This window comes from Cyphellophora attinorum (genome assembly GCF_001299255.1).
Source record: "Cyphellophora attinorum strain CBS 131958 chromosome Unknown Contig61, whole genome shotgun sequence".
NCBI classification, from domain to species: Eukaryota; Fungi; Ascomycota; class Eurotiomycetes; order Chaetothyriales; family Cyphellophoraceae; genus Cyphellophora; species Cyphellophora attinorum.
The window spans coordinates 34335-60729 of record NW_017253289.1 but is presented as its reverse complement, the minus strand read 5'-3'; the positions used below and the strand labels follow the sequence as shown (position 1 = coordinate 60729).

General features: G+C 53.7%; 10 protein-coding genes across 10 annotated transcripts; 5 read left to right on the top strand and 5 right to left on the bottom strand.

Annotated features, from left to right (window-relative positions):
* Nucleotides 1-469: 469 nt before the first annotated feature.
* On the top strand, nt 470-1633 carry AB675_3894 (uncharacterized protein; the record flags this gene model as incomplete). Its single annotated transcript, XM_018143986.1, has 4 exons — nt 470-910; nt 970-1095; nt 1150-1299; nt 1355-1633. The coding sequence occupies 4 exons, from the start codon at nt 470-472 to the stop codon at nt 1631-1633; spliced, it is 996 nt and encodes a 331-aa protein (XP_017994359.1).
* A 1185-nt stretch (nt 1634-2818) lies between these two features.
* On the top strand, nt 2819-6293 carry AB675_3893 (uncharacterized protein; the record flags this gene model as incomplete). The annotated part of the gene is made up of 5 exons (XM_018143985.1): nt 2819-3611; nt 3656-4068; nt 4115-4703; nt 4752-5308; nt 5385-6293. 5 exons carry the CDS (start codon nt 2819-2821, stop codon nt 6291-6293), a joined length of 3261 nt encoding a protein of 1086 aa, XP_017994385.1.
* Nucleotides 6294-8366: 2073 nt separating this feature from the next.
* Nucleotides 8367-10131, bottom strand: AB675_3892 (Lactose permease; the record flags this gene model as incomplete). The annotated part of the gene is made up of 5 exons (XM_018143984.1): nt 8367-8549; nt 8600-8992; nt 9048-9607; nt 9660-9904; nt 9953-10131. 5 exons carry the CDS (start codon nt 10129-10131, stop codon nt 8367-8369), a joined length of 1560 nt encoding a protein of 519 aa, XP_017994367.1.
* Nucleotides 10132-13860: 3729 nt separating this feature from the next.
* On the top strand, nt 13861-14547 carry AB675_3891 (putative branched-chain-amino-acid aminotransferase; the record flags this gene model as incomplete). The annotated part of the gene is made up of 1 exon (XM_018143983.1): nt 13861-14547. The coding sequence occupies one exon, from the start codon at nt 13861-13863 to the stop codon at nt 14545-14547; it is 687 nt and encodes a 228-aa protein (XP_017994371.1).
* A 62-nt stretch (nt 14548-14609) lies between these two features.
* Nucleotides 14610-15939, bottom strand: AB675_3890 (Epoxide hydrolase 1; the record flags this gene model as incomplete). Its single annotated transcript, XM_018143982.1, has 4 exons — nt 14610-14973; nt 15019-15208; nt 15255-15679; nt 15725-15939. 4 exons carry the CDS (start codon nt 15937-15939, stop codon nt 14610-14612), a joined length of 1194 nt encoding a protein of 397 aa, XP_017994375.1.
* A 596-nt stretch (nt 15940-16535) lies between these two features.
* Nucleotides 16536-18426, bottom strand: AB675_3889 (uncharacterized protein; the record flags this gene model as incomplete). The annotated part of the gene is made up of 2 exons (XM_018143980.1): nt 16536-18131; nt 18178-18426. 2 exons carry the CDS (start codon nt 18424-18426, stop codon nt 16536-16538), a joined length of 1845 nt encoding a protein of 614 aa, XP_017994388.1.
* A 530-nt stretch (nt 18427-18956) lies between these two features.
* On the top strand, nt 18957-20189 carry AB675_3888 (uncharacterized protein; the record flags this gene model as incomplete). The annotated part of the gene is made up of 1 exon (XM_018143979.1): nt 18957-20189. The coding sequence occupies one exon, from the start codon at nt 18957-18959 to the stop codon at nt 20187-20189; it is 1233 nt and encodes a 410-aa protein (XP_017994383.1).
* Nucleotides 20190-20298: 109 nt separating this feature from the next.
* On the bottom strand, nt 20299-21219 carry AB675_3887 (5'-hydroxyaverantin dehydrogenase; the record flags this gene model as incomplete). Its single annotated transcript, XM_018143978.1, has 1 exon — nt 20299-21219. One exon carries the CDS (start codon nt 21217-21219, stop codon nt 20299-20301), a length of 921 nt encoding a protein of 306 aa, XP_017994381.1.
* A 503-nt stretch (nt 21220-21722) lies between these two features.
* Nucleotides 21723-23927, top strand: AB675_3886 (putative sterigmatocystin biosynthesis monooxygenase stcW; the record flags this gene model as incomplete). Its single annotated transcript, XM_018143977.1, has 6 exons — nt 21723-22172; nt 22250-22885; nt 22937-23111; nt 23165-23194; nt 23294-23630; nt 23702-23927. The coding sequence occupies 6 exons, from the start codon at nt 21723-21725 to the stop codon at nt 23925-23927; spliced, it is 1854 nt and encodes a 617-aa protein (XP_017994377.1).
* Nucleotides 23928-24044: 117 nt separating this feature from the next.
* On the bottom strand, nt 24045-26190 carry AB675_3885 (Cutinase transcription factor 1 alpha; the record flags this gene model as incomplete). The annotated part of the gene is made up of 5 exons (XM_018143976.1): nt 24045-25079; nt 25131-25443; nt 25536-25943; nt 25992-26071; nt 26122-26190. 5 exons carry the CDS (start codon nt 26188-26190, stop codon nt 24045-24047), a joined length of 1905 nt encoding a protein of 634 aa, XP_017994373.1.
* Nucleotides 26191-26395: the final 205 nt, after the last annotated feature.

The following is a 26395-nucleotide window of genomic DNA, read 5'->3' as shown; positions in this document are numbered from 1 at the left end:
GCGTCGGGATGTGATCCAGACCATTGCGGCAACATTGCCCACGAAGCTGTACGAGACCTGCTGAGCAAGACGCCCGCCTCTGCTGTTCCAGCCGCACTGCTGTGTCTGCTTCTCGCACAGCTAGCCCTTTCTGTATGAAATCGCATGCTCAGCAGATGGCGCACGAACCGCTGAACACTTCTTACCTCTCAGTACCTTCACGGAACATACCTCACGCTAGCGTGTTCAGTGTTCCGTAACAAGCTCGCAACCTGGACGAGACACAACCAACGACTCGGCTAGTTATCGGAGCGGTCGTCGAATTGGCATTCCGAGCTCACGGGCCTGGCATCGAGTATATCTGAGGCGGGCTCCATGCGAGTTGTCCTACAAGATCTACCTCAAAACCTCACGGCATCCAGCGCAGCATCATCTCTCAAGGTTCTTAGCAAGTACTTCGACGTCAATACCTCGCTATTATTCTGCCACCATGTCGCCAACATGCCCAGCTCTTCCTCCCAACGCCTACGCCGAAGGTATGCCAATTCATGGGTCTATGACTTTCCAGCGACTCGTGCAAATCATTGCATGGATCTGCTTCGCAGTAACAGCAGTTCTCTGCATTGGACTATCCAGCCTCCACTTCCGACGCTATCGAAGTCCCAACGAACAACGAAATGTGTTTCGCATTATCATCTTCCCAGTGGTGGCATGTTTAGTCTCCGTGGTCTGCATTCACACCTATCATGCCAGTAACTATATTGCACCCATCGCGTCACTGTACGAGGCTGTCGCTCTGGTCGCTCTGTACCTCCTCTACGTACACTACGTTGCCCCAGAGCCCAGGTCCAGGGCGGACGTCTTCCAGAGGCTTATCTATACAACAAAGAAGGGCGAATCTAAGCCCGGTCAGGGCTATAGCTTGCTACGAGTACGTTTTTGCATCAATCTCGAAACCTTCCAGACCAAGTGCTGACCGTGGTACGGTAGAGCTCGTGGAGAGTTCTCTTCACTTACTTGGTCGTCTACTTCATCCTCGTGATCGCAACGGAGATCACGCTTGCGATCGGCGTCTACTGTGAGACTTCGAATAAGCCACACTTCGCACACGTCTGGGTATGATGTTCGACTGTTCTTCCTCGGATGCGCAGCGTCGCTGACATTTTACAGATACAAGCCTTTGAGTTGATCGCCACTATCACTGCTCTCGTCACGATCTTCCGCTTCCAGCGTACATTGAAGCACCACATGAGCGGTCGCAAGGCTCTGCCGAAACTTGTGATTTTCAAGCTCTTTGTAATCATCGTCACGGTCCAGCGGGTAAGGCAATTCTCTATTCGACATTCAGGATGCCATCGCTTACCACTGACTGCAGTTCGTCTTCAGCATAATCGGTGGTCATGTCAAGGGCAGCGACAAGATCACGTACAGCGACGTCACGATTGGTTTGCAGTCGTTATTGGTATGTCTGGAGGCTTTAGTCACTCAGATCGCATTCTTCTTCTGCTTCAGTCCAAAAGAGTTCTCTGGGATAGGCCACCAGTCAGACAAGGAAGGCGTGGCACTTGGTCCATTGGCAGCCCTCTGCCACGCATTGAACCCGAAAGATCTGGTTGTTGGCCTTGGCCAAGCCTACGGACTCGTGGAGCTCTGAACACGCCTGTCATTGATATTCGATCACTGGAGTCATGAATCAAGGCGGGCTTTGGACGCGATCCTACCTATGAAGCATAGCTTCATTGTATGTGCGGTCATACACAGGTTGACCGACATTGAATTATTTTGCGAGTTTCCAGAGCACGGCACCAGCATAGACATAGTTGCTAGTTCAATATATGATAAGACAAACACCCACACGACTCCGGGGTTTCGCCGCAGCATCAGATGTCATCCGCGGCGTTGAAAAGACTTGCAAGGCTGCCACTGCGGCTTCCCAAGTCCTGAACGGCTCGTAATTCCTTCTTTCCGACCGTCGCCTGAAGCGAGGCCCACCTACGAGATAGCGTTTGGCAGTAGTCAGCCTGTCGAGCCTTGAGCAGCCTTGTCGAGCTGCGCCGTGGAAAGATTGGAGCTCATTTCGAGTCTAATTTACCGACCTTTGAGTCACGACAAAGGGTCGTACACCATATGCGCGCAAGCCGCGGGCACCGAGGGCATTCTGGTCGACTCATTCTAAGCCATGTCCTTTGCCGAGAAAGCTGTGCGGAGGGCTGTGCCGCGAACTTTAGCACAAGAAACATGTTATGAGTTCTTCAGGGTCAAGCTCGCCTCGCGCCCTCACCGCTGGTGCTCGCCCACACGAGTTCCGCCTTGAAGGCTGACGAGCTCGCATTCTGGGTGGTGCTCTCGTACTCGCTTAGACTCCTGCATGCGCAAAGCCATGAGCTCGCATCGGAAAGTATGTTCTTCTCGGATCCGGAAGGTGGAACCTTAAGATCACGGCAAGTCCCTAGGTACCAGGATTGATGGTTGTTCAGCTTTGTTTGAATTCTCATGCCCGCCACTGTACAGCGTTGCAGAGCTTGGCCATGGCGCTCGAGGCATGTGACCACCTTAAGAGCAATATCTCGAAGAGGCCAACACTGCGAACCACATCAACGAGACCACTCAGCCACGGATGACATGCCCCTCCATGGCGCCGTGTGCGTAATGCAAACTCGACATCTTGGAGGCCATCCTTGCGGAGGGCTTCGCGGAAGGTTCAACTTGCTACTGAATGAGCTCTACATAGCAATTCACGCGAAGTCCCTTCCAGTTCGGACTCGGCCGTACAAATAGCTCATAAGTCCGCGATGCCTTCGAAGGCTTTGGCAGCCACTCGTCGCTCGATAACTGCAACATGGCGGAAGACATCCCTGGGCCACGAAAGCTACCGCTTCTGGGAAATCTCTTGGAACTGAACGACGGAACCGGCAGCATCATCGGATCATTCGAGCGATTATGCGACGCATATGGACCAATCTACCAAGTCAGCATAGCAGGCAGTCGTCGCGTCATAATTGGATCCGCCGACCTATTGGAGGAGATGACTGACGAGAAGCGCTTCGTGAAGGTGCCTCCAGAAGTGCGCAGAGGTTCCGACAGGCCGAAGGGATTGTTTACCGCAACAAATGAGGACCCGGACTGGGCACAAGGGCATCGAATTCTCATGCCAGCATTCGCACCACTGTCCGTCCACGATATGTTCGCCGATATGAAAGACATCGCGAACCAACTCATCCTCTCCTGGGCTAGGAAGGGCCCAGAGAACCGCATTCTGGTCACCGATGATCTCACGAAACTCACACTCGACACAATCGCATTATGTACCATGAGCTACAGATTCAACTCTTTCTACACCGAAAGTCTGAACCCATTCGTCGAGGCGATGATGGCTACGTTCAAGATCAACAACGATCTTGCAACAAAGCCTGCATTTGTCAAGAAACTGATGGTAAAGAAGATGGCAGAGAACGAGAAGCATTTCGCGTTCATGAACAAGGTCGGGCTGGATATAGTTGAGAATCGCCGTGCAAATCCAACCGAGAAGAAAGACGTCCTCAACACAATGATCTATGGCAAAGATCCGAAGACAGGGCACGTGATGCGTGACGATCTTATCGTGGCCCAGATGACCACGTTCCTCATTGCAGGTGAGTCCAGACCAGGGGGATTCTGGCAGTGCTGACTGCTGCAGGACACGAAACTACCTCTGGCTTACTTTCATTCGCAATGGCAAACTTGCTCAAGAATCCTCACACCTATCTTAAGGCACAGCAGGAAGTTGATGCAGTTCTCGGGTCCCGAACTATCGAGGTGACTGACATCAAGAACCTCAAGTATCTGAACGCAGTGCTCCGAGAGACCGCACGACTTACACCGACGGTGCCATTCCTCCAGAAGCATGTCAATCCTCAAGATACGACTGGGTTTGTGACGGTGGAAAGAGGACGATACAGGATCAAGCACGATGACCAGATCATTATCCTGGTCGGGAAATGCCAGCGAGACCCGAAAGTCTGGGGAGAAACCGCGTGCGAGTTCATTCCAGAGCGAATGTATGACGAGAACTTCGACAAAGTGATGGCCGCATATCCCGGTGCATGGAAGGTAAGCAGACTTGGGATCTATGTGAAAAGTATGCTGACTCGTCAAGCCTTTTGGGAATGGAAAAAGGGCCTGCATTGGCCGTCCGTTCGCTTGGCAGGAATCAATGCTGGTGATGGCCATGATTCTTCAGAGCTTCGACGTCAAACTCGATGATCCGAACTACGAGCTAAAGATCAAACAATCACTGACCATCAAACCCGACGATTTCTACATCCGAGTCACGCCTCGGAAGCGGTTGGATGCAACAGACGTGGACAAGCTGATTCATACCGGAGCGAATGGCAGTGGGACAGCTGAGCTCTCCGACCGGACTCGAGCCCACACGAATGGATTCGCAAGCCCAACTCCCTCAGCACCCAAGCCGATGACGATACTCTACGGCTCAAACACTGGTACATGTCAAGCGTTTGCACAGCAGGTTTCATGCCAGGCAGCCGCGCGTGGCTTCAATCCCAGGGTTGTAGACATGGACAGTGCAACCGACGCAATTCCAAGATCACACCCAACAGTCTTCATTACGTCTTCCTATGAAGGTCTTCCGCCGGAGAACGCAGCCAGATTCGTCGAGTGGCTTCAGAGCTTGGAAGGTGAAACATTGACAGACGTTCAGTACACGGTCTTTGGCTGTGGTCATAGTGAGTGCCGTCCAGCATGAAGTTCGCGGGCAACTAACATAGAGACAGAGGATTGGTCCCGCACTTTTCATCGCATTCCCAAGCTCGTGGATGAGCTTCTTTCTCGACATGGTGCCAAACGTTACGCACCTGTTGGATTTGCCGACGCTGCAAAGGGCAACTTGCAGGGCGAGTTCGAGGACTGGCTTGACGCATCCCTTTGGCCGAATCTCGTATCCGCCGCAGATGACTTGAGCGCGGTGGAGGACTCTGGGATAGTCGTGGAGTTGTCCGCAAATGCACGAGCCTCGACTCTTCGTCATGACGTTGGTGTCGCGCGAGTCCTGGACAACCGTCTTCTCACCCAGCCTGGTGAGCCTGCGAAATGGCACATGGACATCGAGCTTCCGTCAACTGCGACATACGAGTGCGGAGACTACCTCGCCGTCCTTCCGCTAAACTCGGAGAAAATCATTAGGCGTATCATGGCTCACTTTGTTTTGCCTTGGGATGCGATTGTCACCATCAGGCCAACATCGGGTACCATCCTTCCAACCGATACCCCTTTGAGCGTCTTCGACGTTCTCAGGAGCTATTTGGAGCTCAGTCAGCCAGCCACAAAGAAGGTTCGTCGTGTTCTCCTCTCTCAAAAATAGCACATGCTTGGCCTCGGATTCAATAACTAACGATGTCGTGCCGCAGAATCTACGCACACTAGCTTCGCACTGCGAGTCGACCGCCGACAAAGCACTTCTCGAAAGCGTTGCGGGCAGCGACACTCGATATAAGAACGAATTCCTCGCCAAACGTACGAGCATCTTCGACGTGCTTTCGCATTACACGAGCATCAAAATGTCTTTTGGCGAGTTCTTGGTCCTGCTGCCACCTTTACGTGTTCGACAATACTCTATCTCATCCTCACCTCTTGCAAACGATGGACGTTGTAGCATCACGTATGGTGTCATTAATGCAGCCCTCCTTTCGGATCCCGAGCATCGCTTCGAGGGTGTCACAGGAAACTATCTGTCGAGTCTGGCTGCGGGTGACAGCATTCAGGCCTCCGTCAGGGCTGGTGCTAAGAAGGAATTCCGTTTGCCACTAGATCCTGAAACTCCGATTATCATGTTCGCCGCAGGCACAGGCATCGCACCATTCAGAGGCTTCATTCAACAGCGCCAGATCATGCAAGAATCAAACCCAGGACGGAAACTTGGGAAGGCTCTGTTCTATCTCGGTTGCCGGAGCGAGGCGGATAGATTGTATGCCAAAGAGATGGATGCATGGATTGATTCCGGTGTTGTCGATGTGAGGTATGCATACAGCCGCGGTGGGGAGAGGAGTGGTGGAAGTAAGTACGTGGCCGATTGTATGGTGCGCGAGGAGGACTCAAACAAGATCATCAAACTTTGGAGAGCTGGAGCCAGAGTGTACATATGCGGAAGCGGTTCATTCAGCAGATCTGTGAGGGATGCAGCGACGACAATCGCAAAGGCGCGGGCAGCGGCTGAGGGGCTGGATCTGCATGCTGGGACAAATGGCGAGATGAACGAGGTCGAGCGGAGATTCCGGGATGCGTTGACCGAGCGCGTGGCGAGTGATGTGTTCGACTGATAGGTTTTCCATTCCTCTAGGGTATGCTCAAAGTGAGCATTAGCCAGCAGGAACGATTTGCTGCGGAGTTCTGGCTTGAAAGGGCGCACAAGGTTTATGAACCTGTATACATTTCCAGATGAGCCGTACCTCGACTTCGGTGCGAGATAATAAATGATCAAGTCCAGGCGGGCCGAGGAGGGCGCTGTAAGGCCTTCGTTCAATTTCGGAGGGACGGAAACCGCGTGAACTCAGAGGCGTATTGTTGATTCGCACGCTGATGGCCGAATGGCCAGCTTTGCGGGGCAAAGCTTCGGTCTCTAAGTAGTGGGGTCCGCCACCGGGCGCCGCCTAGAAATTCCGCCGCTTTGGGCGCACTTGCTGCCGCCCGCGGGCTGCTTGGCTGCGGGTATGCAGACACACTGAACGGTGGAGAAGCAACGGACCAAAAAAGCTACAGGTACTCTCGATTCTGATTCTGAATCTAAAGATTGTTTCTGCCCCTGTTCGACGCAAGCACTTGCCCCATGAAGCCAGCAACAACATTGAGTGAATGATTCGCCATTGCTGCGGTTAGGACTAGTCATGAATAGCAAGCTGTCTCCAGCATCAAGCCTCCGGTGGTCTGTGACCCATTCGGGAACAAGAGTATGGCTACGTGTTACCAGTGAGATGTAGAGTGCTCTGATCTGCGATATTGAAAGCACGATTGTTGTGCAAGCGCTGATTTTCGATGACGCAACCCGCCTTATGATTTCTTGACTGATTGTATTGTGCTTGCTCGCGTTCCTTAACGATGATGGCTCCCAGTCCGGTGAGCTTTCTTTTCATCGTCTTCAAGGTATGGTATTTCAACGGCGCGCGCTTCGCAGAAAGCCCGCATGGCCTTCACATCATCGCTGTGTCTACGCTTGGGGCATGGATGACTGCAACAGCGCAAAGCTTGTCTCGAAGGCAAACTATTGGGCTGGGTCACGACGGATCGTGGACGCTTGACGGCTCCTCCACGTCAAGGCATTCGACGCTCAATCGTACTCGTGCTTCGAGGTCGCAGGGCCCGTAGATCGGAAAGGTTTAGGAGAGACTCTTGCCAGGTCAACCCTTTGCAAGCATAAGACAACACGCCGTCTTGGACTGCGGTCGGCATCGTTTGGACGAAAGCTGGGTGCGGGTGCGTCAACACAGGCCGCTTCAAGCACCTGGAGCGCAGGTCGTAGGGAGGTAATGATTCACCACATCCATCGATCACTGCAATGCAGTTCCAGACAGAGATTCAAGAGGTCGTCGAAGGCACGCTCAAGAGCGTGGCGCGACTGCTGCGAAGTCCTGTAGGATTCTCCGCACTTTTGCGCACCCCGCGGGATCGGCATGTGCATCGAGGGTGCCACCAAAACAAGGTTCGATCAAACTGGGCTACGAGAAAATGATATTAGCCGGAATTGAGGCTCCGTCGTAATCACACCGGAGGAGTGGTGGGCACGTTATCACAAATGTTAGATTGCTTTCGCAAAGATCGCGGCAACTTGATCTGCTCGGCGGTCTCCTGGGCAGCGGCTGATATGGACCAAGTCAAACATGATCTGTGCCTGATATTATTGTGCCGCGAAGAAGCTTGCTCGGGTCTGTTGCATTTTGCGTGATCGGTAGTGTCATGAGTTGGGTGAACGAACGAACGGCATCTCCGCCAGCGGGTCCTGGGCGAGACCGTGCGACGGAAGTGGTCACGTCGCACCTATTCCGTAATGTATGTATAATAACAGTGCTGCCGAAGACCATATCGAGTGCCGGACGATGCAATGCACACTCGAGCACATGCATGTCCGGTCGCGTGCCTGTTGTTCCCGGGCTCGTGCACGGAGACAGGCGAGATAACAAGCTCGTCGACGCTCCTCAGAGCAAATTCACAGGCGCAGGCACGGTGCAGAAAGCAGTGTGAAATAGGCGATGACGAGCATCATCCATTGTACATACTACTATTCTCCCCAGAATTACAACTTAGATACGATCCGTCAGGAAGTAGCAACATCGCATAGCGCATGCCGCGGCAGGAAGCAGCTGCCGCGAAACGCTAGCAGCGCTACCTTAAGGGACGACTCAAACATGCTTCTCGCTGGCAGTCTCGTTGTGACGAATCTCGATCTCCTTTGCGGTTTGCTCCAAGCTGATGTGAGCCACAGCATCCTCGCCATCGAAGATCTTGGCACACTCCTCGAGAGTGAGGCCCTTGGTTTCCGGGAAGACAAAGTACACCCAGATAAGCTCGAGGAAATCCCAAATCTGGCCATTGTTAGTGATGAATGGTGAGGGCCTCTGCTAGAAGAACTTACAGTGTAGATCAGCCAGAAGTTCCACGCGTGGGGCAGGTTGTGAATAGCGAGCGGGTTGGTCTGAGCCGAAAGAGCGAGAATGGCCTGGACGGTGATGTTCATGATCATGACACCCTTGGCACGGAGGAAGAACGGGAGGACTTCGAGAGTGTATGAGACCAAGAGACCAGAGAAACCGATGGCGTAGAAGACACCAAAGATCCAAATGAAAGGGATCTGAGCAATGCCGTAAGCCTTGGCAGAGTCCGACTCGACTCCTCCATGGGTTTCGAACTGCCCAGCCAAGGCGGTCCAGATGACGAAGCAAACGGTCATACCGGCTGCAGAAATGAGAAACAGTGGGCGACGCCCGAACTTGTCGACGGTCAACGCAGCGCTGATCGAGAGATTAAGCTGAGTGTGGTGTTGCCGAGGGTAAGACCAAGCTTCTGGGTCTGGGATGTGATACCGCAGGCTCGTAGATCAAGTTGGCGTAGTTCGAGATGACAGCATTGCCGGAGTACTGTGAGATAACACCGATGGTGATAATGATAGCGAGCCTCCAGCGGTTGCCCTTCGTCTTGAAGAAGTCCATGTAGCTGGTTGTTGCAGCAGCATGCTTCTCCATCTTGAGAGTCTCGCTGATTTCGCGGAATTCGAATTGCACTGTGAGATCTTGCTCATTGCCGTTGGCGTGGTACTTGGCCAGTAGCTGGAGGGCTTCCTCATGACGATCCTTGGAGATGAGCCATCTAGGAGACTCGGGAACACCCCAGACGAAGACGAGTTGCACGAGAGCAGGAATGATCTGGAAGAGGGTCAAGATACGCCACGACCAGTCGCTCTTATAATATGAGAGGCCGAACCCGATGGCGTTGCAGAAGAAGCTTCCCAAGTTCCACAGGCAGTTGTAAATAGTTGTGAAGGGAGCACGGTGTTGGGGGTGAACAACCTCGGTCAAGAGCATGGGCGAGGCCAATTGACTGAGAGAGTTGCCGAATCCGAGGATGAAGCGGCCGGCGCAGAACACTGGACGACGTTAGACTCTGCATGCCAATGTGTGCGAATGCTCGCAACTCACTTCCGTAGTTCTGAGAAGCAGTGTTGATGATGGCGCCGATGACCATGAAGACGCAACCGCTAAGGATACAAGCCTTGCGGCCGAATCGATCGGTGATGGTCGGCACGGCAAACATAGAAAGGATAGAACCGATGGTGAACATGTTGGTCAACAAGCCGAGCAGGTTGGACTTGCTTGCGTCTGTCCCGATATCGTCGAAGTAGCTCTCCCAGTAATCATACTGCTGCAGCAGATTGAGAAGCGATCTGTATCGGTGTCAGCAATGAGATATGTCATCTCCCGAATGGACGTACCCATCGTAACCGGTGGTTGCTGAGCCGATCAATAGGCCCAAGGCGCAGTTGATATAGAGCTTGCGAATGCTCGGGTTCGTTTTCCAGTTGACCTTCTCGAATTCCGGGGCATCGTCGAGGGCGTGCTGTCGAGTCTCCTCGGCATGAGCCTGAATGTTTGCTGACTTGAGGGACACCATAGTTGCTATGGCCACGTAGGGCTAAGTAACTGACACTGGCCGAAATGAAGGAAGACGTCGAGCTGATTCAGCGAAAAGGCGACCACGAGACAAGGAAACCAGTTGTCTGGGGGAGGGTGCCCATGAAGACTAAATAGCAATCCTGGAGAAGGGGCCGTCCGACAGTTTCGTGTCCGGCGTCGCGAAGTTCTGCCGGTGGACCCTGTAAAAGGCTAGATCTAGATCTGCTCGACTTCCTAGGCTGAAAAGGATCCGGGGTAGCAGTCCACGCCCAGGTTAGATACCCCAACGGGGCAGAGATATAGCGAAGTGTTGCCGCATGCTGCGCAGACCAATTAACGCGTGATGCAGGGCATGCATTAAGAGTAAGCGTAATAGATCTTGCCGACCTAGACGAGCCTCTGCACGCGATACCGAGAGCCGTGGTTGCTTTGAAGGTGTGCCGGAGTTGAGGCTGGACTCTGTACGCCAGCAAGTCAGCTTCGCGTGCACCGGCTAAGCATCGGTGCATTCCGTTAAGCATCGCTTGGATAATTCCACAAAGCTTCTCATTAGTCCCGGGGACTCATGATACGGCAACCGAGGATCTGCCTGGTCCCGAATGAATTTAGGCAAATATGACCACTGCACCTGACCATCTGTGACCTAAGCTAGTGGCGGCAGAGCCGAGCTTTGATTGCTGGTTGCATCTGATTTCCTGTCCATACACCGAAAACGTGTATTGACTCAACATCTAGAAGCTATATCAATGTATGGAAGCGGGTCTGTCTGTTCCGTGCATCAGGATATGGAGTTGAAGCATGAACGGTAGCATGCCTTTCTCGGCGCCCAATTTAGCGCCAAGTCAAAGTGAGACCCGATCAAAGAGCCGGAAGCGTGGTTGTATTGATTTCTACCATGCTTCTCTGAGTCTGGACACCAAATGCGTCGTAAGTACAGGTCAGGAGTGCGCCATGTATTGGCAGAATCGAACGAAAGCTTGGATAAAGACGCATACACACTGTTCTTGCCTGAGCACAGGGAGATATCGCTTCCAGAGCCTGATCGGGCTGCTAGTGCAAATGAGCCTGTACGTCGTCGCATGGCAGAAGCTCGCCGAGGACATCTTTAATTTTAGGCTTCGCTCGGCAAAAACAGCCTATTCTCAGCCGCCGTGAAGACTGCATGCCATTACCTTGCCAGCAGCTCAGATTGAGATGCACGATGTATAGCAGTCGTGTGACCCTTGCCTATGCGTAAGTCTCTGGCTCCTGCTCCAGACGAGCGGAGTTGAAACCTGCGGCGCAGGGATCCGGACACGACTTTAAGGCCCGGTCAGATTGAGCCGCGTTAAAGATGAATAGCATTCCCCAGGTCAAGGTCCTCTCACACCAGAACTATAATGTCGCAGTCGTCAGCCTTTGCAGACCTGCTTTGCGGTGAGCTGACGATGCAGGCGCCGTGACGGGCTAAGGCTGCGGGTCAGAAGAGCCAACGGTCGAGGAGCGCCGTGGACTGTGGAACTAGGGTGAAGCTCTGCCGTTGCTGATGCAAGCTGCGGCCTATGCCATCCGCTAGAACCCGTTCCATAGCGAAGAGGTAGATGCTGTTGATCCCAGGACAGAAGCCAAAGAGTTCCTCGAGGGTTCGCTTATCATCTTCTGCCGTCCGTCTTCACCCTAGGTCTCATAACTATGGCACCGAATGAAGGCAAGTCTGCCATATTACTGAACGCATTTCTCTAGTGGTATAGCTCGAGCCGACCTGTAAACGTCTGATGCGGGTAACGAATGGTGCAACATCGCCAGCACTCTCGCTCACACGCCATGCTACTACATGTATGATAGCGAGTCGACATCGGGCCGCGCTCCGTACCCGAGTTCTTACATCGAGCCCACTGCTCCGACGAAAGTCCTATTGCAGCGTCCGAATCCACATCGCTGCGGCCAGCGATTTTGTTTGGTGAAGAGACAGCCGCCCACGACAGCGTTCCCAGGAATGTGGAAGGGATGGCTGTGATGAGTGCTTGCAGACTGGAGGATCAGAAGAAGTCTGTCGCCTGACACTACTTGTCCAGCAGCGTCACTTTTTCTTGCAGCCGCCTCGCTCAACTGAAAGTCCGACAGTAGGTCTGACGCTGGCACCACCAGGTGCGCCCGCCAATGGGATGAAAGAGCCATGCACAATATGTACGGAGAAGCTGAGTTCGAGGTTGTTGAGCTGATTCGATTCTCTTTCGAGACGTGTTGCCGTTGTGATCAACAGCATGCGAATTCTTAGGACTCGGCAACATTTGTGCAGAGTGTTCTTGTCAACACATCCGGCTACGAGCGTCACTCGAGCGGAGCATGAAGCCACGTCGTGAGCTCAATACTGGCATCGACGTCGACACTTACCGCGGCTAATCAGACAAAGTCTCAGCCAAAAGAAATCGAGAGCACCACAGAGCTCAGCCTGTGGGTGCCGAAGAGACTGATCTTTAGCATGAAACGCTAAGCGAGCGAGATTAGTTGTACTCTTCCTCGACGTATACTCTGCCGTTGGCTCTTGCCTTCAGAAGGACTTGCACACGGCGACTCGTCATGGAGAAGACTACCAACAGAATCACGGCCGAGTACAGTACGTACGGGTGGACAGTATCGGTTTCCTTTGAATACCGATACGACTGGTACAGGATGAGCATGTTGGTTTCCGAGGTGCCTGATGACGCCAACGGAAGGCGATTGAGGGAAACATGCCGTTGTATAGGCTTCTGGACAATCGAGGCAGTGCCGAGGCTGCGGTACTCCAACTCTTCTATCAGCCTCGCCGTGATGTGGGAAGCTGATCTGGTTATGGTTGGTGTCAGGCTGTAATTGGCGGCGTAAAGCCGCGGATGCTGCTCGGGCACGTCCTCGGCTGCTTGCAGCTGCAGGCGGGCCAGATTGTCTACCCCCTGGTGGAATTGATTGGAGTCTGTAGTTCGAGGCCGAGGCCGAGGCCGTTGGGCTCATCAGAAAGGATGTAAAGCGCTGTGATGTCCTGTCAGATCTGAATAAGTTTTTCGATCACATCGAAGCAAATATATCCCATCTCAACCTCATCCTTCGAATTGTTGAACGATGGCGCAGCGCCCATCCCAATGACCATGTGTGTGGAAGCAGAAGAGGCATAATACACGGTCGGCCATCGCTGACAGCGCTGCATTGAATGGCCAAAATTACCTAGCCAGCAAAGGACCATATCCCATCAAGCCAACGCCAAAGCCTCATGCCAAGCACTTCAGCCACAACAGTGTGGCACGGTTTTGGGAGTTTCAGCCGCGGTTCTTCACTTGTGGCTTGTGATCTAATGCGTACCTAAGCCTACGAGTGCGGAGACTGCATCTCCCAGCAGCGCTCAGAATCTAGCATCATAAACATTGATCAGGGGCGAAAGCGGACCTTGTGACGGACCATCAAACAAGATGGCCTCGATGACTCGCCTCTTCGGCGAATATGACAAGCGCACCGCGGCCCACGCTCGAAGCAGGAAGCTTTCGCCAAAGGGGTAGCATGGGTGGAGGGCAACCTCGTACCACTTGCGGAAGCGCGCATCCCGCTTCTCGACCAGGGGTTCCTGCATAGCGATCTCACATACGATGTTCCCGGGGTTTGGGATGGACGCTTTTTCCGACTGGATGACCACCTCAAACGCTTCGAAGCTAGCACGCAAAAACTGCGGATGAAGCTCCCGTACAGTCTGGCTGAGATTAGGCTCATGCTTGTCGATATGGTCGCTCGTTCTGGCTTGCGAGACGCGTATGTCATGTTGATCTTGACGCGTGGTCTGCGCGGTGTCCGTGGCTCGAAGCCGGGAGATCATCGCAATGCACTCTACATGTTCGTCCAGCCCTTTGTCTGGGTCATGACGCCGCAAGAGCAGCTCACGGGCGGCAAGGCTATCGTGACACGGACCGTGAGACGAATACCGCCTGGCTCTATAGATCCGACGGTCAAGAATCTGCAGTGGGGAGATTTCACGCGAGGTATGTTCGAGGCTGCGGATCGTGAGGCTGGACATCCTTTCCTGACTGACGGCGACGGCAACTTAACGGAAGGAAGCGGATTCAATGTGGTGCTTATCAAGGACGGCATTCTGTACACACCAGATCGAGGAGTGCTCCACGGAGTGACACGGAAAAGTGTGCTAGAGGTTGCTTCGGGCATGAACATGGAAACACGGGTCGAAGTCGTGCCCGTTGAGCTCGCCTACATGGCCGATGAGATCTTTACTTGCACAACTGCTGGCGGAATTATGCCGATCACCTCGCTTGATGGAAAGTCGATCGGAGATGGAAAGGTGGGACCGATTACAACAAAAATATGGGATGCATATTGGCAGCTACACTATGATCCGAAGTACAGTTTTGCCGTGGACTATTTTACCGGATCGGACGCTCGGACTTCGAAGCTGTAGACCTAGTCGAATTGTTTCATGTCGGAAGAAGTGACTGTCGGTCCAATTGATCGAGTATCATCTCACCGCGACTTCACCGCATCCCAGAGCTCACCCGTGAAGTCCTCCATATCCCGAACGAAAATCTCTGGCTTCTCCCAAGCCGCGAAGTGCCCGCCCTCATCGTGTGCTCGGAACCAGGTCATGTTGCCAGTTGTAGCCACCCAATCTTTCGGCGTTGGGGAAAGCTCTTTGGGATACCATGAATATCCGAACGGCTTCTTGATGTAATACTTGGGATTGGTATGGAAAGACTGGTTCAAGAACTGGCGGTAGGGGTGAATGCAGCGTGCAAAGCACTCGGTGAACCAATAGAGCGTGACGGAATCGAGCATCTCGTCAAGTGATGGATCCGTGTCGGACCACTGCTGGAACTTTTCGCCGATCCTGCAGAAATCTGTCAGTCGACACGTAAGAGCAGTGCAATCGCACCTACCATGCGAGGAGAGCCAGAGGCTGGATGAGAGTGCCAAACCAATAGTCGCTGGTCTCGTACCATGCATACGTGCGTATGCGTTGCCTGTTGTGGCGAAGTCTTGCGCCCGTTTGTACGCAGTCCGCTCCTTCTCATTCAAAGCCTCAATCGCTCCCTCGTGAGGAGGCTGTACAATGCTCATGTTGACTGCGCGAGTTAGTACATCTTCAAGGAGCGCTCCGTAGAGTCTTACGATGCGCTGTCTTGCAGTGATCAGAAGTGGTCACCAGTATTCTCGCTAGGACAGAGCCGATATCGCCACCTTGTGCAATGAAGCTGTCGAAGCCTAGCCCGACCATGAGCTTGTCCATCATACGCGCCGCATCCTCGCACCCAAAGTCTGCATGCAGTGGAGGCCCAGCGGAATAGCCATAGCCAGGCAGTGAAGGAACGATCACGCTGAACGGCAGGTTCTCTGGAGTGTACTTTCTTTTGAGCAGTTCCAACGTGCCAACGAATTCCAGGAAGCTGCCTGGCCAGCCATGGAGGAGCAGCAGAGGTGGTGCATCCCTCTTCCCGGAGTAGAGAGCAACGAAATGGATGTCGAGAGTCGCGTCTTTGTGTTCAATGGGCACCGTGAAGTTTGGCAGGGCATTGATCCGCGCCTCGGTTTTCCGCCTTGTTCGTCAGCGACGAACCACAGACACGTGCAAAGCTGCGTACCAATCATACTTGTGCAGCCAATGGTCCTTTGCAGAGGCAAGCCAGTTTCGAGATATACCGAAGTGTCCATCGGACTGTAGGTTCTCGTATGTCTTGGGTCCTAGCTTGGACAATCTCAGAAGGTCTTTGAAGTCTTCAAGCTCTTGATCAGATACGTTCGCTCGAAATGGTTTCGGGTGAAGCGTAGCCTCCGCAGGTAGTCTGTCCCAAGACATCTTGCAGGTCTTGTGCCTCAATCGTTTATTCGCGGTGACAGAAGTGCGTTTCCGTGAGGGCGCAGAGAAATATATCCTCTGAATCCTGTACGCGGTGCGGGGTCACGATGCTCACGGAACGACTGCCAGTCGCAGCGGCGGGCGCTGAAGGGTAGACAATGACTCGAGACACTGTCAATATCAGTGCAATTACCAATCCTCGCTGGTCGAAGAATCACGCAAGATGAACACTGCAACGGGCCAGTACGCGCCATGAGCCGGCCCATTCGCCAGTCGATCGTGCCCTGCCCGCCTAAGCTTCCAAAGGCCGCATTCATCGTTTAGAAGTCGCATCATGGCATATGGGCACTGCTAGAGTACCAGCAAGATCCTTCGATCGAGCTGACGGGTACGCCGCATGGTTTGACAACAAGAAAGTGATTCGGGAAGACCCTGGGAAGGCAAGACGCGCGACGCGCAGGCGTATAATTTACTAAGGCCGACAGGCACCAAAACGCGCCTTGATGTCACGCAAGTCTTGGCTGACACCGCGACAGAACTCTTCGCGTGTTGGCTGCCACTCCTGGTCGAAGTCGACATTGATATCGTCAAGGTCGCTAAATCAAATCGACATCGCCGAGGAAGAGGTGATCTTCCATATCCCAATCCCAGACAGAGACGCTGTCAAAATCACCATCGAGAAGGCCTTCCTTGCTGCGAGAGCCAAACACGCCGGCAACTACGTCATAGCTTTCCTGCAGAGCAGTCTTTGCAGCAGCTGCGATGGTCACGTCGACGTCTCGACCTTCCTCCAGAGCAGACACCTCTGCCAGCACCATGGCTAAGAACATGTAGTTCTTTACATTGGTCTCGCCCTGCTGGATTCGGCTGCGTGTAAGACTGCTGAGGCTTGTCAAGGCCGTTTTCCAAGGTTCTCTTCTTGGTCCGCTGCGTTCCAGGATGCCATCGCGCAGATGTGCGCGTGTCTCTGAGAGCAGTTGCAAGGAAAGCAGAGTCGAGGCCATCCGGATGCTTTCACGGAACATGCCACCGCCCACGTCCAACAGACGCGAATATGCCTCGTCTGGCTCAGGCGTCATGAAGGCAAGGGCAGTCTCCATGACAACAAATTGGGAGTAATGGTATATAGGGTCGGCGCGCGCTTGGACAGCGAATTGGGCATTCAAGGCAAGCAGCAGTCGCCTGACGTGGAGATCGAGTAGCGAGCGTTCATGGGACAGCAATGCAGGTGCCGTCGCCAGAGTGCGGCATTCCTCAAGGATCTTCTGGGTGAAGTCGATGGCTTCCTCGTATCTTACATCGACGCGGAAGTCGTTGATCAGGTTGACGACCTGTAAGCGGAGCGGGAAAGATCTCGCCAGAAGGATCTGGGCATTTGGACTACGTGTGGTGCTGCTTGCTGGGTCTACCGAGGCGCTGTTGTCATTGAGCATCTCTTCGTCTGTGGAGTCATGCGGCAGCTCGGTGTCAAAGTCCTTCAGCCTGAGCCTGACCGGCATTGCCGAGTCGAGGGAACTTGATAGAGCGAACTCGATAATCGTTGCCCACAGCCGACGCCTCAACTCTGCCGCATGTTCGGACATCGACGGAAGATGTCTGGGGTCTCGATGCAGACCGATCTGCATTGCTTTCTGGAGCAGAGCACCACCCGACACCCACATCAAATCTGAACCTACGCAGTTCACCAAGCGAGCCAGCAGTGTCAGGCAGTGTATCTGTATCGCCATCATGTCCAGACGATCTTTCTCCAGCGGGCCTGCTAGCCAGATTTCTGATGCATGGATCCAGCTCTCGATTGCGGAATGTTTGATGCGATTTGAAGCAACAGAAGAGCCAATGGCGGTTACCAACACGACGAGCAGACGCTGTTTGATGGAAGCGCTGATGGGATTCGTCCAAAAGGCAGCCGCATCGACTCTATAGCTATGCTCGTGGAGAATACGATGGACTGATTCGAAGAATCCGAAGTACAGATCCATCATTCGATCTGCTGTATGACGATCTGGCATTTCAAGAACGACTTCGCCAAAGGCCGCCCGGCTCGGACGACTCGCCTTTGCACTTCTGGACAGCTGTTTGTGTTGGCTAAGCAGGACGCCAATCTCCTTGACATCCGACTTTGCGTCCGGTACGCCATCGAGTCCAGCAGCCGACGCACTGGCCCTGGCGAAGCATCTCATGATGTTTGAGAACTATGGTGGTGAGCAACGAAGGCCAGAATTCTGCAGCATGACCAACCTCTGGTGCTTTCCCGAACAGGACGCCGATTGTATCGCTGACTTTCAAGAGACGGGTCTTCTTCAGTCCCATCGGCCTGCGAACGTCGTCGAAGGCTTGAGATGCGGCTGGGCGACCCGTGGATGTGGACGAGCTCTGGTCATCTGCCACGGCTTTCCTTTGCTCGCTCAATGGTCGCCGAACTGAAACGGTTCCTCCTGCTTCCGCAACGACGTTCGATTCAGGCGATGCCAGTCTGATACCAAGCATGGCTGTTGTTGCGGACGTAGATAGTTCTTCACGGACTGGCCGAATCGCGCGCTTATTCGACACCGCTTGGACGCTCGGGACAATGTTTGGCGTCGGGTCCCGGTAGTTGCAAGGCACTCGATGAATGATGCATGGTTTGCAAGGATTTGATCTGTCGCATCTCACTTTCCGGCTGCGGCATTCGATACAAGATAGTGCCGGTCACGCCGACGTCGCATTTCCATGGTGTTCTGCGGAGGTGCAAGACACAGCGGTGCATCTCGAGGAACGACAAGAAGACAGGGAATGCCAGACGGAGAAGAAGACCGAGAAATTCGGGCTTGGCAAAAAAAATTGCCGCTTATGTCCGGGTTGCTGCGGTTTCTCTAGGAGGTCGCAAACGCTGCAGGCTCTGTACCAAAGGTTGGTGGTGATCGGCCGAGCTGACAGACCGACTTCTACAGACCGAGCCTCTCATGCTGCTGGCTGCCAGGAGATGAAGATAAAAAGAGTCACATCTGAATTCTGCATTCGCTCCAAGTAACAACATCATGAAGGTCCTTATCGTTGGCGCCGGCGTCGCAGGAAATGCTCTAGCAGTCTGGCTCAGCCGCCTCGGGCATTATGTTACCGTCGTCGAGCATTTCCCCACTTTTCGAACATCTGGTCTTCAGATCGACCTCCGCGGTCCGGGGATCGAAGTGCTGAAGAGGATGGGCCTGGAGTCGGCATTCCGCTCGAAAATGGCCCCCGAACAGGGCATCCGCATTGTCGACTCAAAGGGCAGAGTCTGGGGCAGCTTTCCGGTAAACAAGAGTGGGAAAGGCCTGCAGAGTTTTACGACGGATTGGGAGATTATGAGAGGCGACCTTGTGCGCTTGTTAAGAGAGGCCTGCTTGGAAAGTGTGACATTCAAGTTTGGTGTGACTGCGAGTGCTTTCGAGGAGTCCTCTGAGGGGATCAACGTGAAGCTTTCGGATGGAACCTCATCAACCTACGACCTCGTGGTTGGGGCTGACGGCGTTCACTCTCGCGTGAGGAAGCTCATGCTTGCGAAGCAGGATGCTATCGAAGATCCGCTGCACCCGATCGCTGGCGGCTCAGTGGTAGCTTACTTCACTTCGCCATCAGCTCTTCAACCTGGAGAGGGCTTCAACGCAACCGGATACCTGTCGACAGGCAAGCGTGGTATCATGACTCGGAGGTCGAGTCCGGATTTCATTCAAGTCTATATCGGCGGACAGCCCGACCCAAAGGTCTTCAGCGGTCTGACGCGTGGCGACACGGAAGCTGAAAAGCGTGCCATGGCTGAGTTCATGCACGGCGCAGGCTGGCGTACTGAAGAGCTTATCGGAGCTATGATGACATCAGAAGACTTTTACTGCGAGCGCATAGCTCTGGTGCAGATGAAGCGTTGGTCTGCAGGAAGAATCGTGTTGCTAGGCGATGCAGGCTACTGTCCTTCTGTAAATACGGGGATGGGCACGACTTGTGCGCTCGTTGGCGCCTATATCCTGGCGGGAGAGTTGGCGATCGTTGATGATTGTGGTGTCGACAGGGCCTTACAATCTTACGAGGCTACGTTCAGGCCCTATATGGAGGAGGTGCAAAAAGGACTGGTCGACGAGGGCGGTATGTCATTGCCTAACGGAAGGGCTGGTGTCCTCGGCTTCAACGTACTGGCAGGTCTGGCAGCTCTTTTCAAGATCAACGTCGGGAAGTGGATGATGAGGGAGGATATCAAATGGAAGTTGCCCAAGTATGAGTCTCTTGCGCTGGCCTGATAGCACAGATTGCATTGGGCCGGAGCGATCAAGTCCTATGCCAGGCTTCGAGAGCCGTGCATCGGAAACATCTTCATCTCCACTCCAGATTGAAAGACCAGCGAAGTCTTCAATTCCAGTTGTCGCCGCGTAGGTTAATGACAGCCTCCTGAAACTTCGCCACGAAGCTGTCGGTGTCCTTCTCGTCATCCATGTCCAGATGGATGAAGCCTTCCTTAGCAACCGACTCCGGCACAATCGCAAGCGCTAGACCATTGATGCTTCTATCGCAGCAGATCCTCATTGCGGCATTTACGCAACCTTCCGTGGTTGCGAATTCGATACCTTTCGCTCGAATTGCTTCGTACACAGCCGCGGACTGTATGACCGTTCGAATATAGGAAGGCGCAATGTACGCCACTCGTATGTGCTGATGATGGGATTGTCGACGGACGGTGCGCATCAAGCCTCTGAGCCCGAACTTGGAAGTGGAATACTCCCAGCTACTCAAATTATCCACATACCCTGCGATCGAGCCTCCGAAGATGAAGCAACGGTCACGGTCCTCGGCTACCGGGCTGCGGCGAAAGTAGTGGATAGCGAGTTTCAATGAATACATGACGCCGATCAGGTTGATGTCGATGATGTGCATACTTGGTTTAGTGGGCTTGCTTTTCGGATCTTCAAGTGCCATCATTGGGTCGCCGGAGCCACGTCCTATGCCAGCATTTGCTATGACGATGTCGACACTCTTATGCGGCGACTTCGAAACCGCAGCTTCGTAGAGCTCGGTCTGCTCTTCCCATGACCGCGTATCGGCTTTGACGAAGCAGATACCTTGGCTGCCAAGTTCGGCCTCCAGCGCCCGCCCGGTCTCAACATTGATGTCACAAAAGGTCACAAAAGCGCCTGCGGAAGCGAACGCCCTGACATATGCTTCTCCGATGCCTTGTGCCCCTCCTGTAACTATCACACTTTTGCCTTGACATTGCGAGAGGTCGACGGGTATGCTGCCATCAAATTGACGGGCGGGCGCGTAACCTTCGGGCATGGCTGCGATCATTCTGACCAACCTGTACTTTGACGAGTGAGGGTTGACACACGTTCTGCAACATCGTCTTACAGCTACCTCAATATAGCATGTTCAGTGGGCTCTGGTGGATCAGAGGCATCAAATGGTACCTGCGACATACAGAGGTGGGGCGGCCCGTGTTGTAGATCCTCGGCATCCCGCTGTGACCAACCCCGCCCAGTTGATTGGCTCCGGCATTGCTTGACTGCCGACTCGGCTCTCAGTCTTGCCAGCAAATCGGCAACGTCCTCCGGCCTACCTAGAGCATGCATCGATCCGGCCTAGGTTCTACGATACAGCGGCATACCAGAGCCGAGCAAAGCTACAGCAAGCGGACATGCGTATACAAACCATGATTACGATAGTCTGTACACTGTACGCTCATAGCGATCTCTCAAAGTATAGAAACAACACCGATGCCCGTTTGATGCCACGACTGTCACCAGGAAATTGGCTTCCACAAGCATCACGATACCTTGAACATGCCTCTCCTGGAACACGTGCCGTCCACGAATGGCTTCCACGAAGCTGCAGACACCAACGCTTTGGAACCATTCAGTGAGGCCATCTGCGCCACCGACGGCGAGGTACCTCTGATACAGAACGTCGTCCGGCAGCCTTTGAATGGCACAACGACGCGACACAAGAATGGCGTACCGTTTGTCCGCAGTCTTGATGATGAGCCAGTGTTCTCCCCAGTATCAGATGTGCCATTCAAGAACCAGTTGGCGTTTTCTCCTCGCAAAATCAGAGTCATCACAGTCGGGGCGGGCTTCTCTGGCCTCATCATGGCGCATAAGCTGCAGCATAAGTATCCAGAGCTACGGGGAGTGGTAGAGCACAAGATATTTGAAGCCAGACACGACATTGGAGGGACTTGGCTGGCCAACACATATCCGGGAGTCCAGTGCGATGTACCTTCTCACATCTACGTACGTCTAGCCTCATCGAATGCCTGCGATCCCCTCGCACCGTTGCAGTTTGTCTTCGAACTGACCCAGGCGCTCAGGCATTCCCCTTTGACCCTAGCCCCGACTGGACGCGCTTCTATTCCAGCGGCGCCGAGATTCAAGCTTATATCAAGCGTACAGCGAAGAAGTGGTCACTCGACCGCGACGTGCACCTCAACACTCGTGTCAAGTCCGCGACGTGGCAGCCCGAGCCCGGTGTCTGGGCCGTCGTCGTGGAACACAACGGCGTTCAGCGTACAGAGCATGCAGAGATCCTCATCTCCGCCCAAGGCGGCCTTGACACGTACAAGTGGCCCAACAACATCCCTGGCCTCGATACATTCACAGGCAAGAAGACCCACTCTGCAGCTTGGGACCATGACTTCGATTACTCGCACAAGCGCATCGCTGTAATTGGCAACGGCTCATCTGGTATCCAGATCGTGCCACAACTGATCAAGCTGGAGGGAACGAGGGTAATGAATTTTGCTAGAGGCCCAGCGTGGATCTACTATCGTGTGCCGCCGTCGCAACACCTGGGCACAGATGACAGCGCTGAGGTAGACAAGAATCCCATGTATACCGAAGAACAAAAGACGGAGTTCCGCTGCAATCCAGAGAGCATGAAGCGGCATAGGAAGGCGATGATCGCAAGGACAAACAAGGCTTTCAGAATGGCAAGTGCCCTCACGATCGTCCACACAAATGTGCCGTTGTTCCTATCTCGCTGACGTACTCGACTACAGTTCATCAAAGGCTCCGAAGCCAACCAGGAAGCAATGCGCACAGCCGAGAAGCAGATGCGAGAACGATTGCAGTACGACGAAAGACTCTGCGACATGTTGATTCCCAAGTGGCCATTGGGATGTCGTCGCATCACGCCAGGCGAGGGATATTTGGAGGCATTCCTGCAGCCAAACTGTGACTTGACAACGAGTGCCATCACCACATCGACGGTAACAACATCCACACAGCCGATGGGAAAATTTTTGAGGCAGACGTCCGTGAGTGACTTTCCGCCCTGCTTGGTCACCACCTTAGGCGGCCTCTGGCACCACCGACCGAGCTGTTCCCTTACTGACCACGTTCTCTTCTGCCTGCAGTGATATGCGCTACCGGCTTCGACGTGTCCTTCCGCCCTTCATATCCGACATATGGCACATCCGGCCTTAATCTGCAGCAGCTCTGGTCGAAGGAGGCACCTGCTTCCTACCTCTCTGTCGCAGCTCCGCACATGCCGAATTACTTCACGATGCTGGGACCGCGTGCTCTGGCAGGACATGGCTCGCTTCTTGAGGCCCTAAGCTGGAATGCCGATTGGATGACAAGGTGGATCAAGAAGATCGCCACCGAGGACATTCATTGCGTGACGCCGAAAACGTCAGTAGTGGACCAATTGATGGCCTATGGCGATCGATTGCATGAGCGCTTGGTGTGGACGTAAGTGTGCCAACGAAAGAAACGCCTTTAGCTTGGTGGTGAGTAACCGCTGCTGACATATTTCGTTACAGAGGAAGTTGCAAGAGTTGGTATAAGCAAGGTACCGTGGACGGGAAAGTGACGGCGCTGTTCGCTGGCAGCGGAATGCTATACAAGCAGTTGTCCAGTGGAGAGTTGAGGTCGGAAGATATGGACATCGAATATCGGAGCTCGAACCGCTGGTCCATGTTGGGCAATGGCTTCACGGCGTTCGAGTTTGATGACAAGAGTGACTTAGCCTGGTACATCGAGAAATAATGGGAAGCGCGCCCCATAGACACACTGTGTGTGCTATCCTAGCAGGATCGGTTCGACCCTTGAAACAGGTGACCTACAGGAAATGGAAGGTAGCCTACATCGGATTGACATCTAGTTTCAGAACACTAGCGTACTATCGAGCGTTGCAGGATCGAAATGAACTGCAGACTGGTAGAGATCCAGTAATGTCGAACTCGGATCGCCGAGCCAGTAAAAGTCTTCCTCGGCGAGGAAATCAAGGATTCCGCTTTCCGACGCCAGAATGTCTGCAATGAGAGAGCTTGTCTGGCCAGTAGCAAACGGAAAGTAGCTAAAGCAGTCAATGCCATTCTTGCAGTTGTTCGTAGTGTGTCTCGAATCGCAACCAACAGCAATGATGTTATTGGTCGGAGACATATTGGACACGCCGCTCGACTGATCCAGCATCTGATCCGCATGACCAGTTGTGCTGATGGCGTTTGGGAGGCCTCCATTGTTGTCCAGGTAATCAAAGGCTTTCAATCGTTCAAACCCTCTCACGAAGATATCTGCCGTGGGCCACAAGGATGCGAGCTCCTTCAAAGCCAGTCTTAAGATGCGAATGTCGTCTGCGCCGCTCTTGAATAGATGTGGCATGCGCTGTGTTGACAGCAGAGCCACTATGGCGACCCCAACGTACCAAGTAGCAATAGCGCCTACAAAGCGCAGTTGACCTCGAGCAAGCAGATCCTTGAATATTCGGGAAACTGTTGATGCCGCAATGAGTGCAGGAGTATGAACTTGTGGTAAAGTGGCATCTCGTTGCTGCATCCCACAATTCATGTACAGAATGGTGATGGTGGTCAGGTATGGTAGATGTAACTTGTGAACATCCCTGGAGAACGGCCTTGAGGTGGCTGAGGCAAGCGGTAGTCTGAGTGGAGTCGGTAACGCGTCTTGCCAGTTGATCAATTCCTTAGCCAACTCGGAAGGGAAGCTGGGTGTATGACTCCGGAACAGGTGTTGGCCGACTCTGCCTATGATGGCACACAGGGAAACCCAGTGGATGAATACCAAAGCTCTTTCATCGGATGGATTTGGGAAGTCAGAAACGGAGGGCGCCTTGACATCACAATCGTCCGGATTGATGGTACATGGCCGACCTTGGCATATTGATGTCAGTCGTTCACGAGCCTAGCGACCGGTCAGCCACATGCAGGATCAATTGACAGGAGAGAGACGTACAAACAGCGTCCACCAGATTCGACGCCGTAGGCCCTGCGATGCTTCGCCGCCCACATGTTCAAAGGTCTTTGGCTCGCGGTGTAGACCCAATTGCTGTGCGTACTTGATAGCAAGTCCTGTCCACCAATACGCAGCATCTCGATTGACATTGTTTGGGCTACGAGGAGCCCACCAGTAGAAGAGCAAAATCGCTTGTAAGCACACCAAATGATCAGGCTCCTCGTCATCGTAGAATAACGTCTTCGCGCGGCGATAGTACTCGGCGGAGCAGCATGTTCTACCAAGGGCGGACGGATTCGAGTGCCCAGGAGTGCTAGTGCGTTCACCAGCAGTGGGGAAGGTGATTGTTCGACTGATTTCCGAATGTGATGCTCGTCAATCACTGGGCACCACGGCCAACAGAACTCATTGTATGACTCTATGCACGTCTCCTGAAGCTCTGGAGGTAGCAAGGGCTGCCAAGTACGATCAGGGACGGGTTGGCGATCCACGACGGTAGCTTCCTGTGCAAAGAATGGCATTATAGTTCCACTGAGGTATGCAGCGCCAGATGCAGTGCTCGGGGCATCAACTATGTCGGACATGGCGGCCTGGGCCTCAGGTGGCTGTGTTTGCGGCGTTTGCGCCAGTGAGGAAGCATTGTCGTCAGAGAATTGATGCCTGGGCTGGACCTCGACATTCTGAGCAATGGGGCCCGCCGGGTTTTGTGGTGGCAGAGGGAGTAGAACTGGCCAGGAATTGTGGGATCTGGTACCGCTGCTTCTCAGTGTTTTGGTGCTCCGGGGTTTGACGACTCTACCAGATGTTCTTGGTCTGAGGTGGGTCAGCGACAGTGGGCAGCTTGGACGAATGGCGCCTTACTCGCACACGGCGTCACCGCTGAGGCAGTTCGTACACGCATTGAGTCCGCCGGCACGCCGCTTCTCCAAGTCGCATCTCAGCTGCCTCGATCAGTAACTTGTGCGGTAACTACCACAGCGCCGCAGTTTACCTTGCGGTTATGACAAAGGATACAAACAGTGCGTGCGCGGCGCCTGCGGAACGATTCGGCTCCGGCCATGTTGGGAAACTGTGGTCAACGTGCCACCAAGACACTATTGACTCGCTCATGTCGGGTGGAAAAGCCGACTACGGCAATCACAGAAGATGTATCGCTGATGAAGGGAGCTGGCCAAAGTCGACCGCGACTGCCGAGAACCGCAACGCCTCTGCTTGCCGACTTGGCAGCCGCGGTTGTTCTCTCGCCAATCAGGAATCAGGACTGG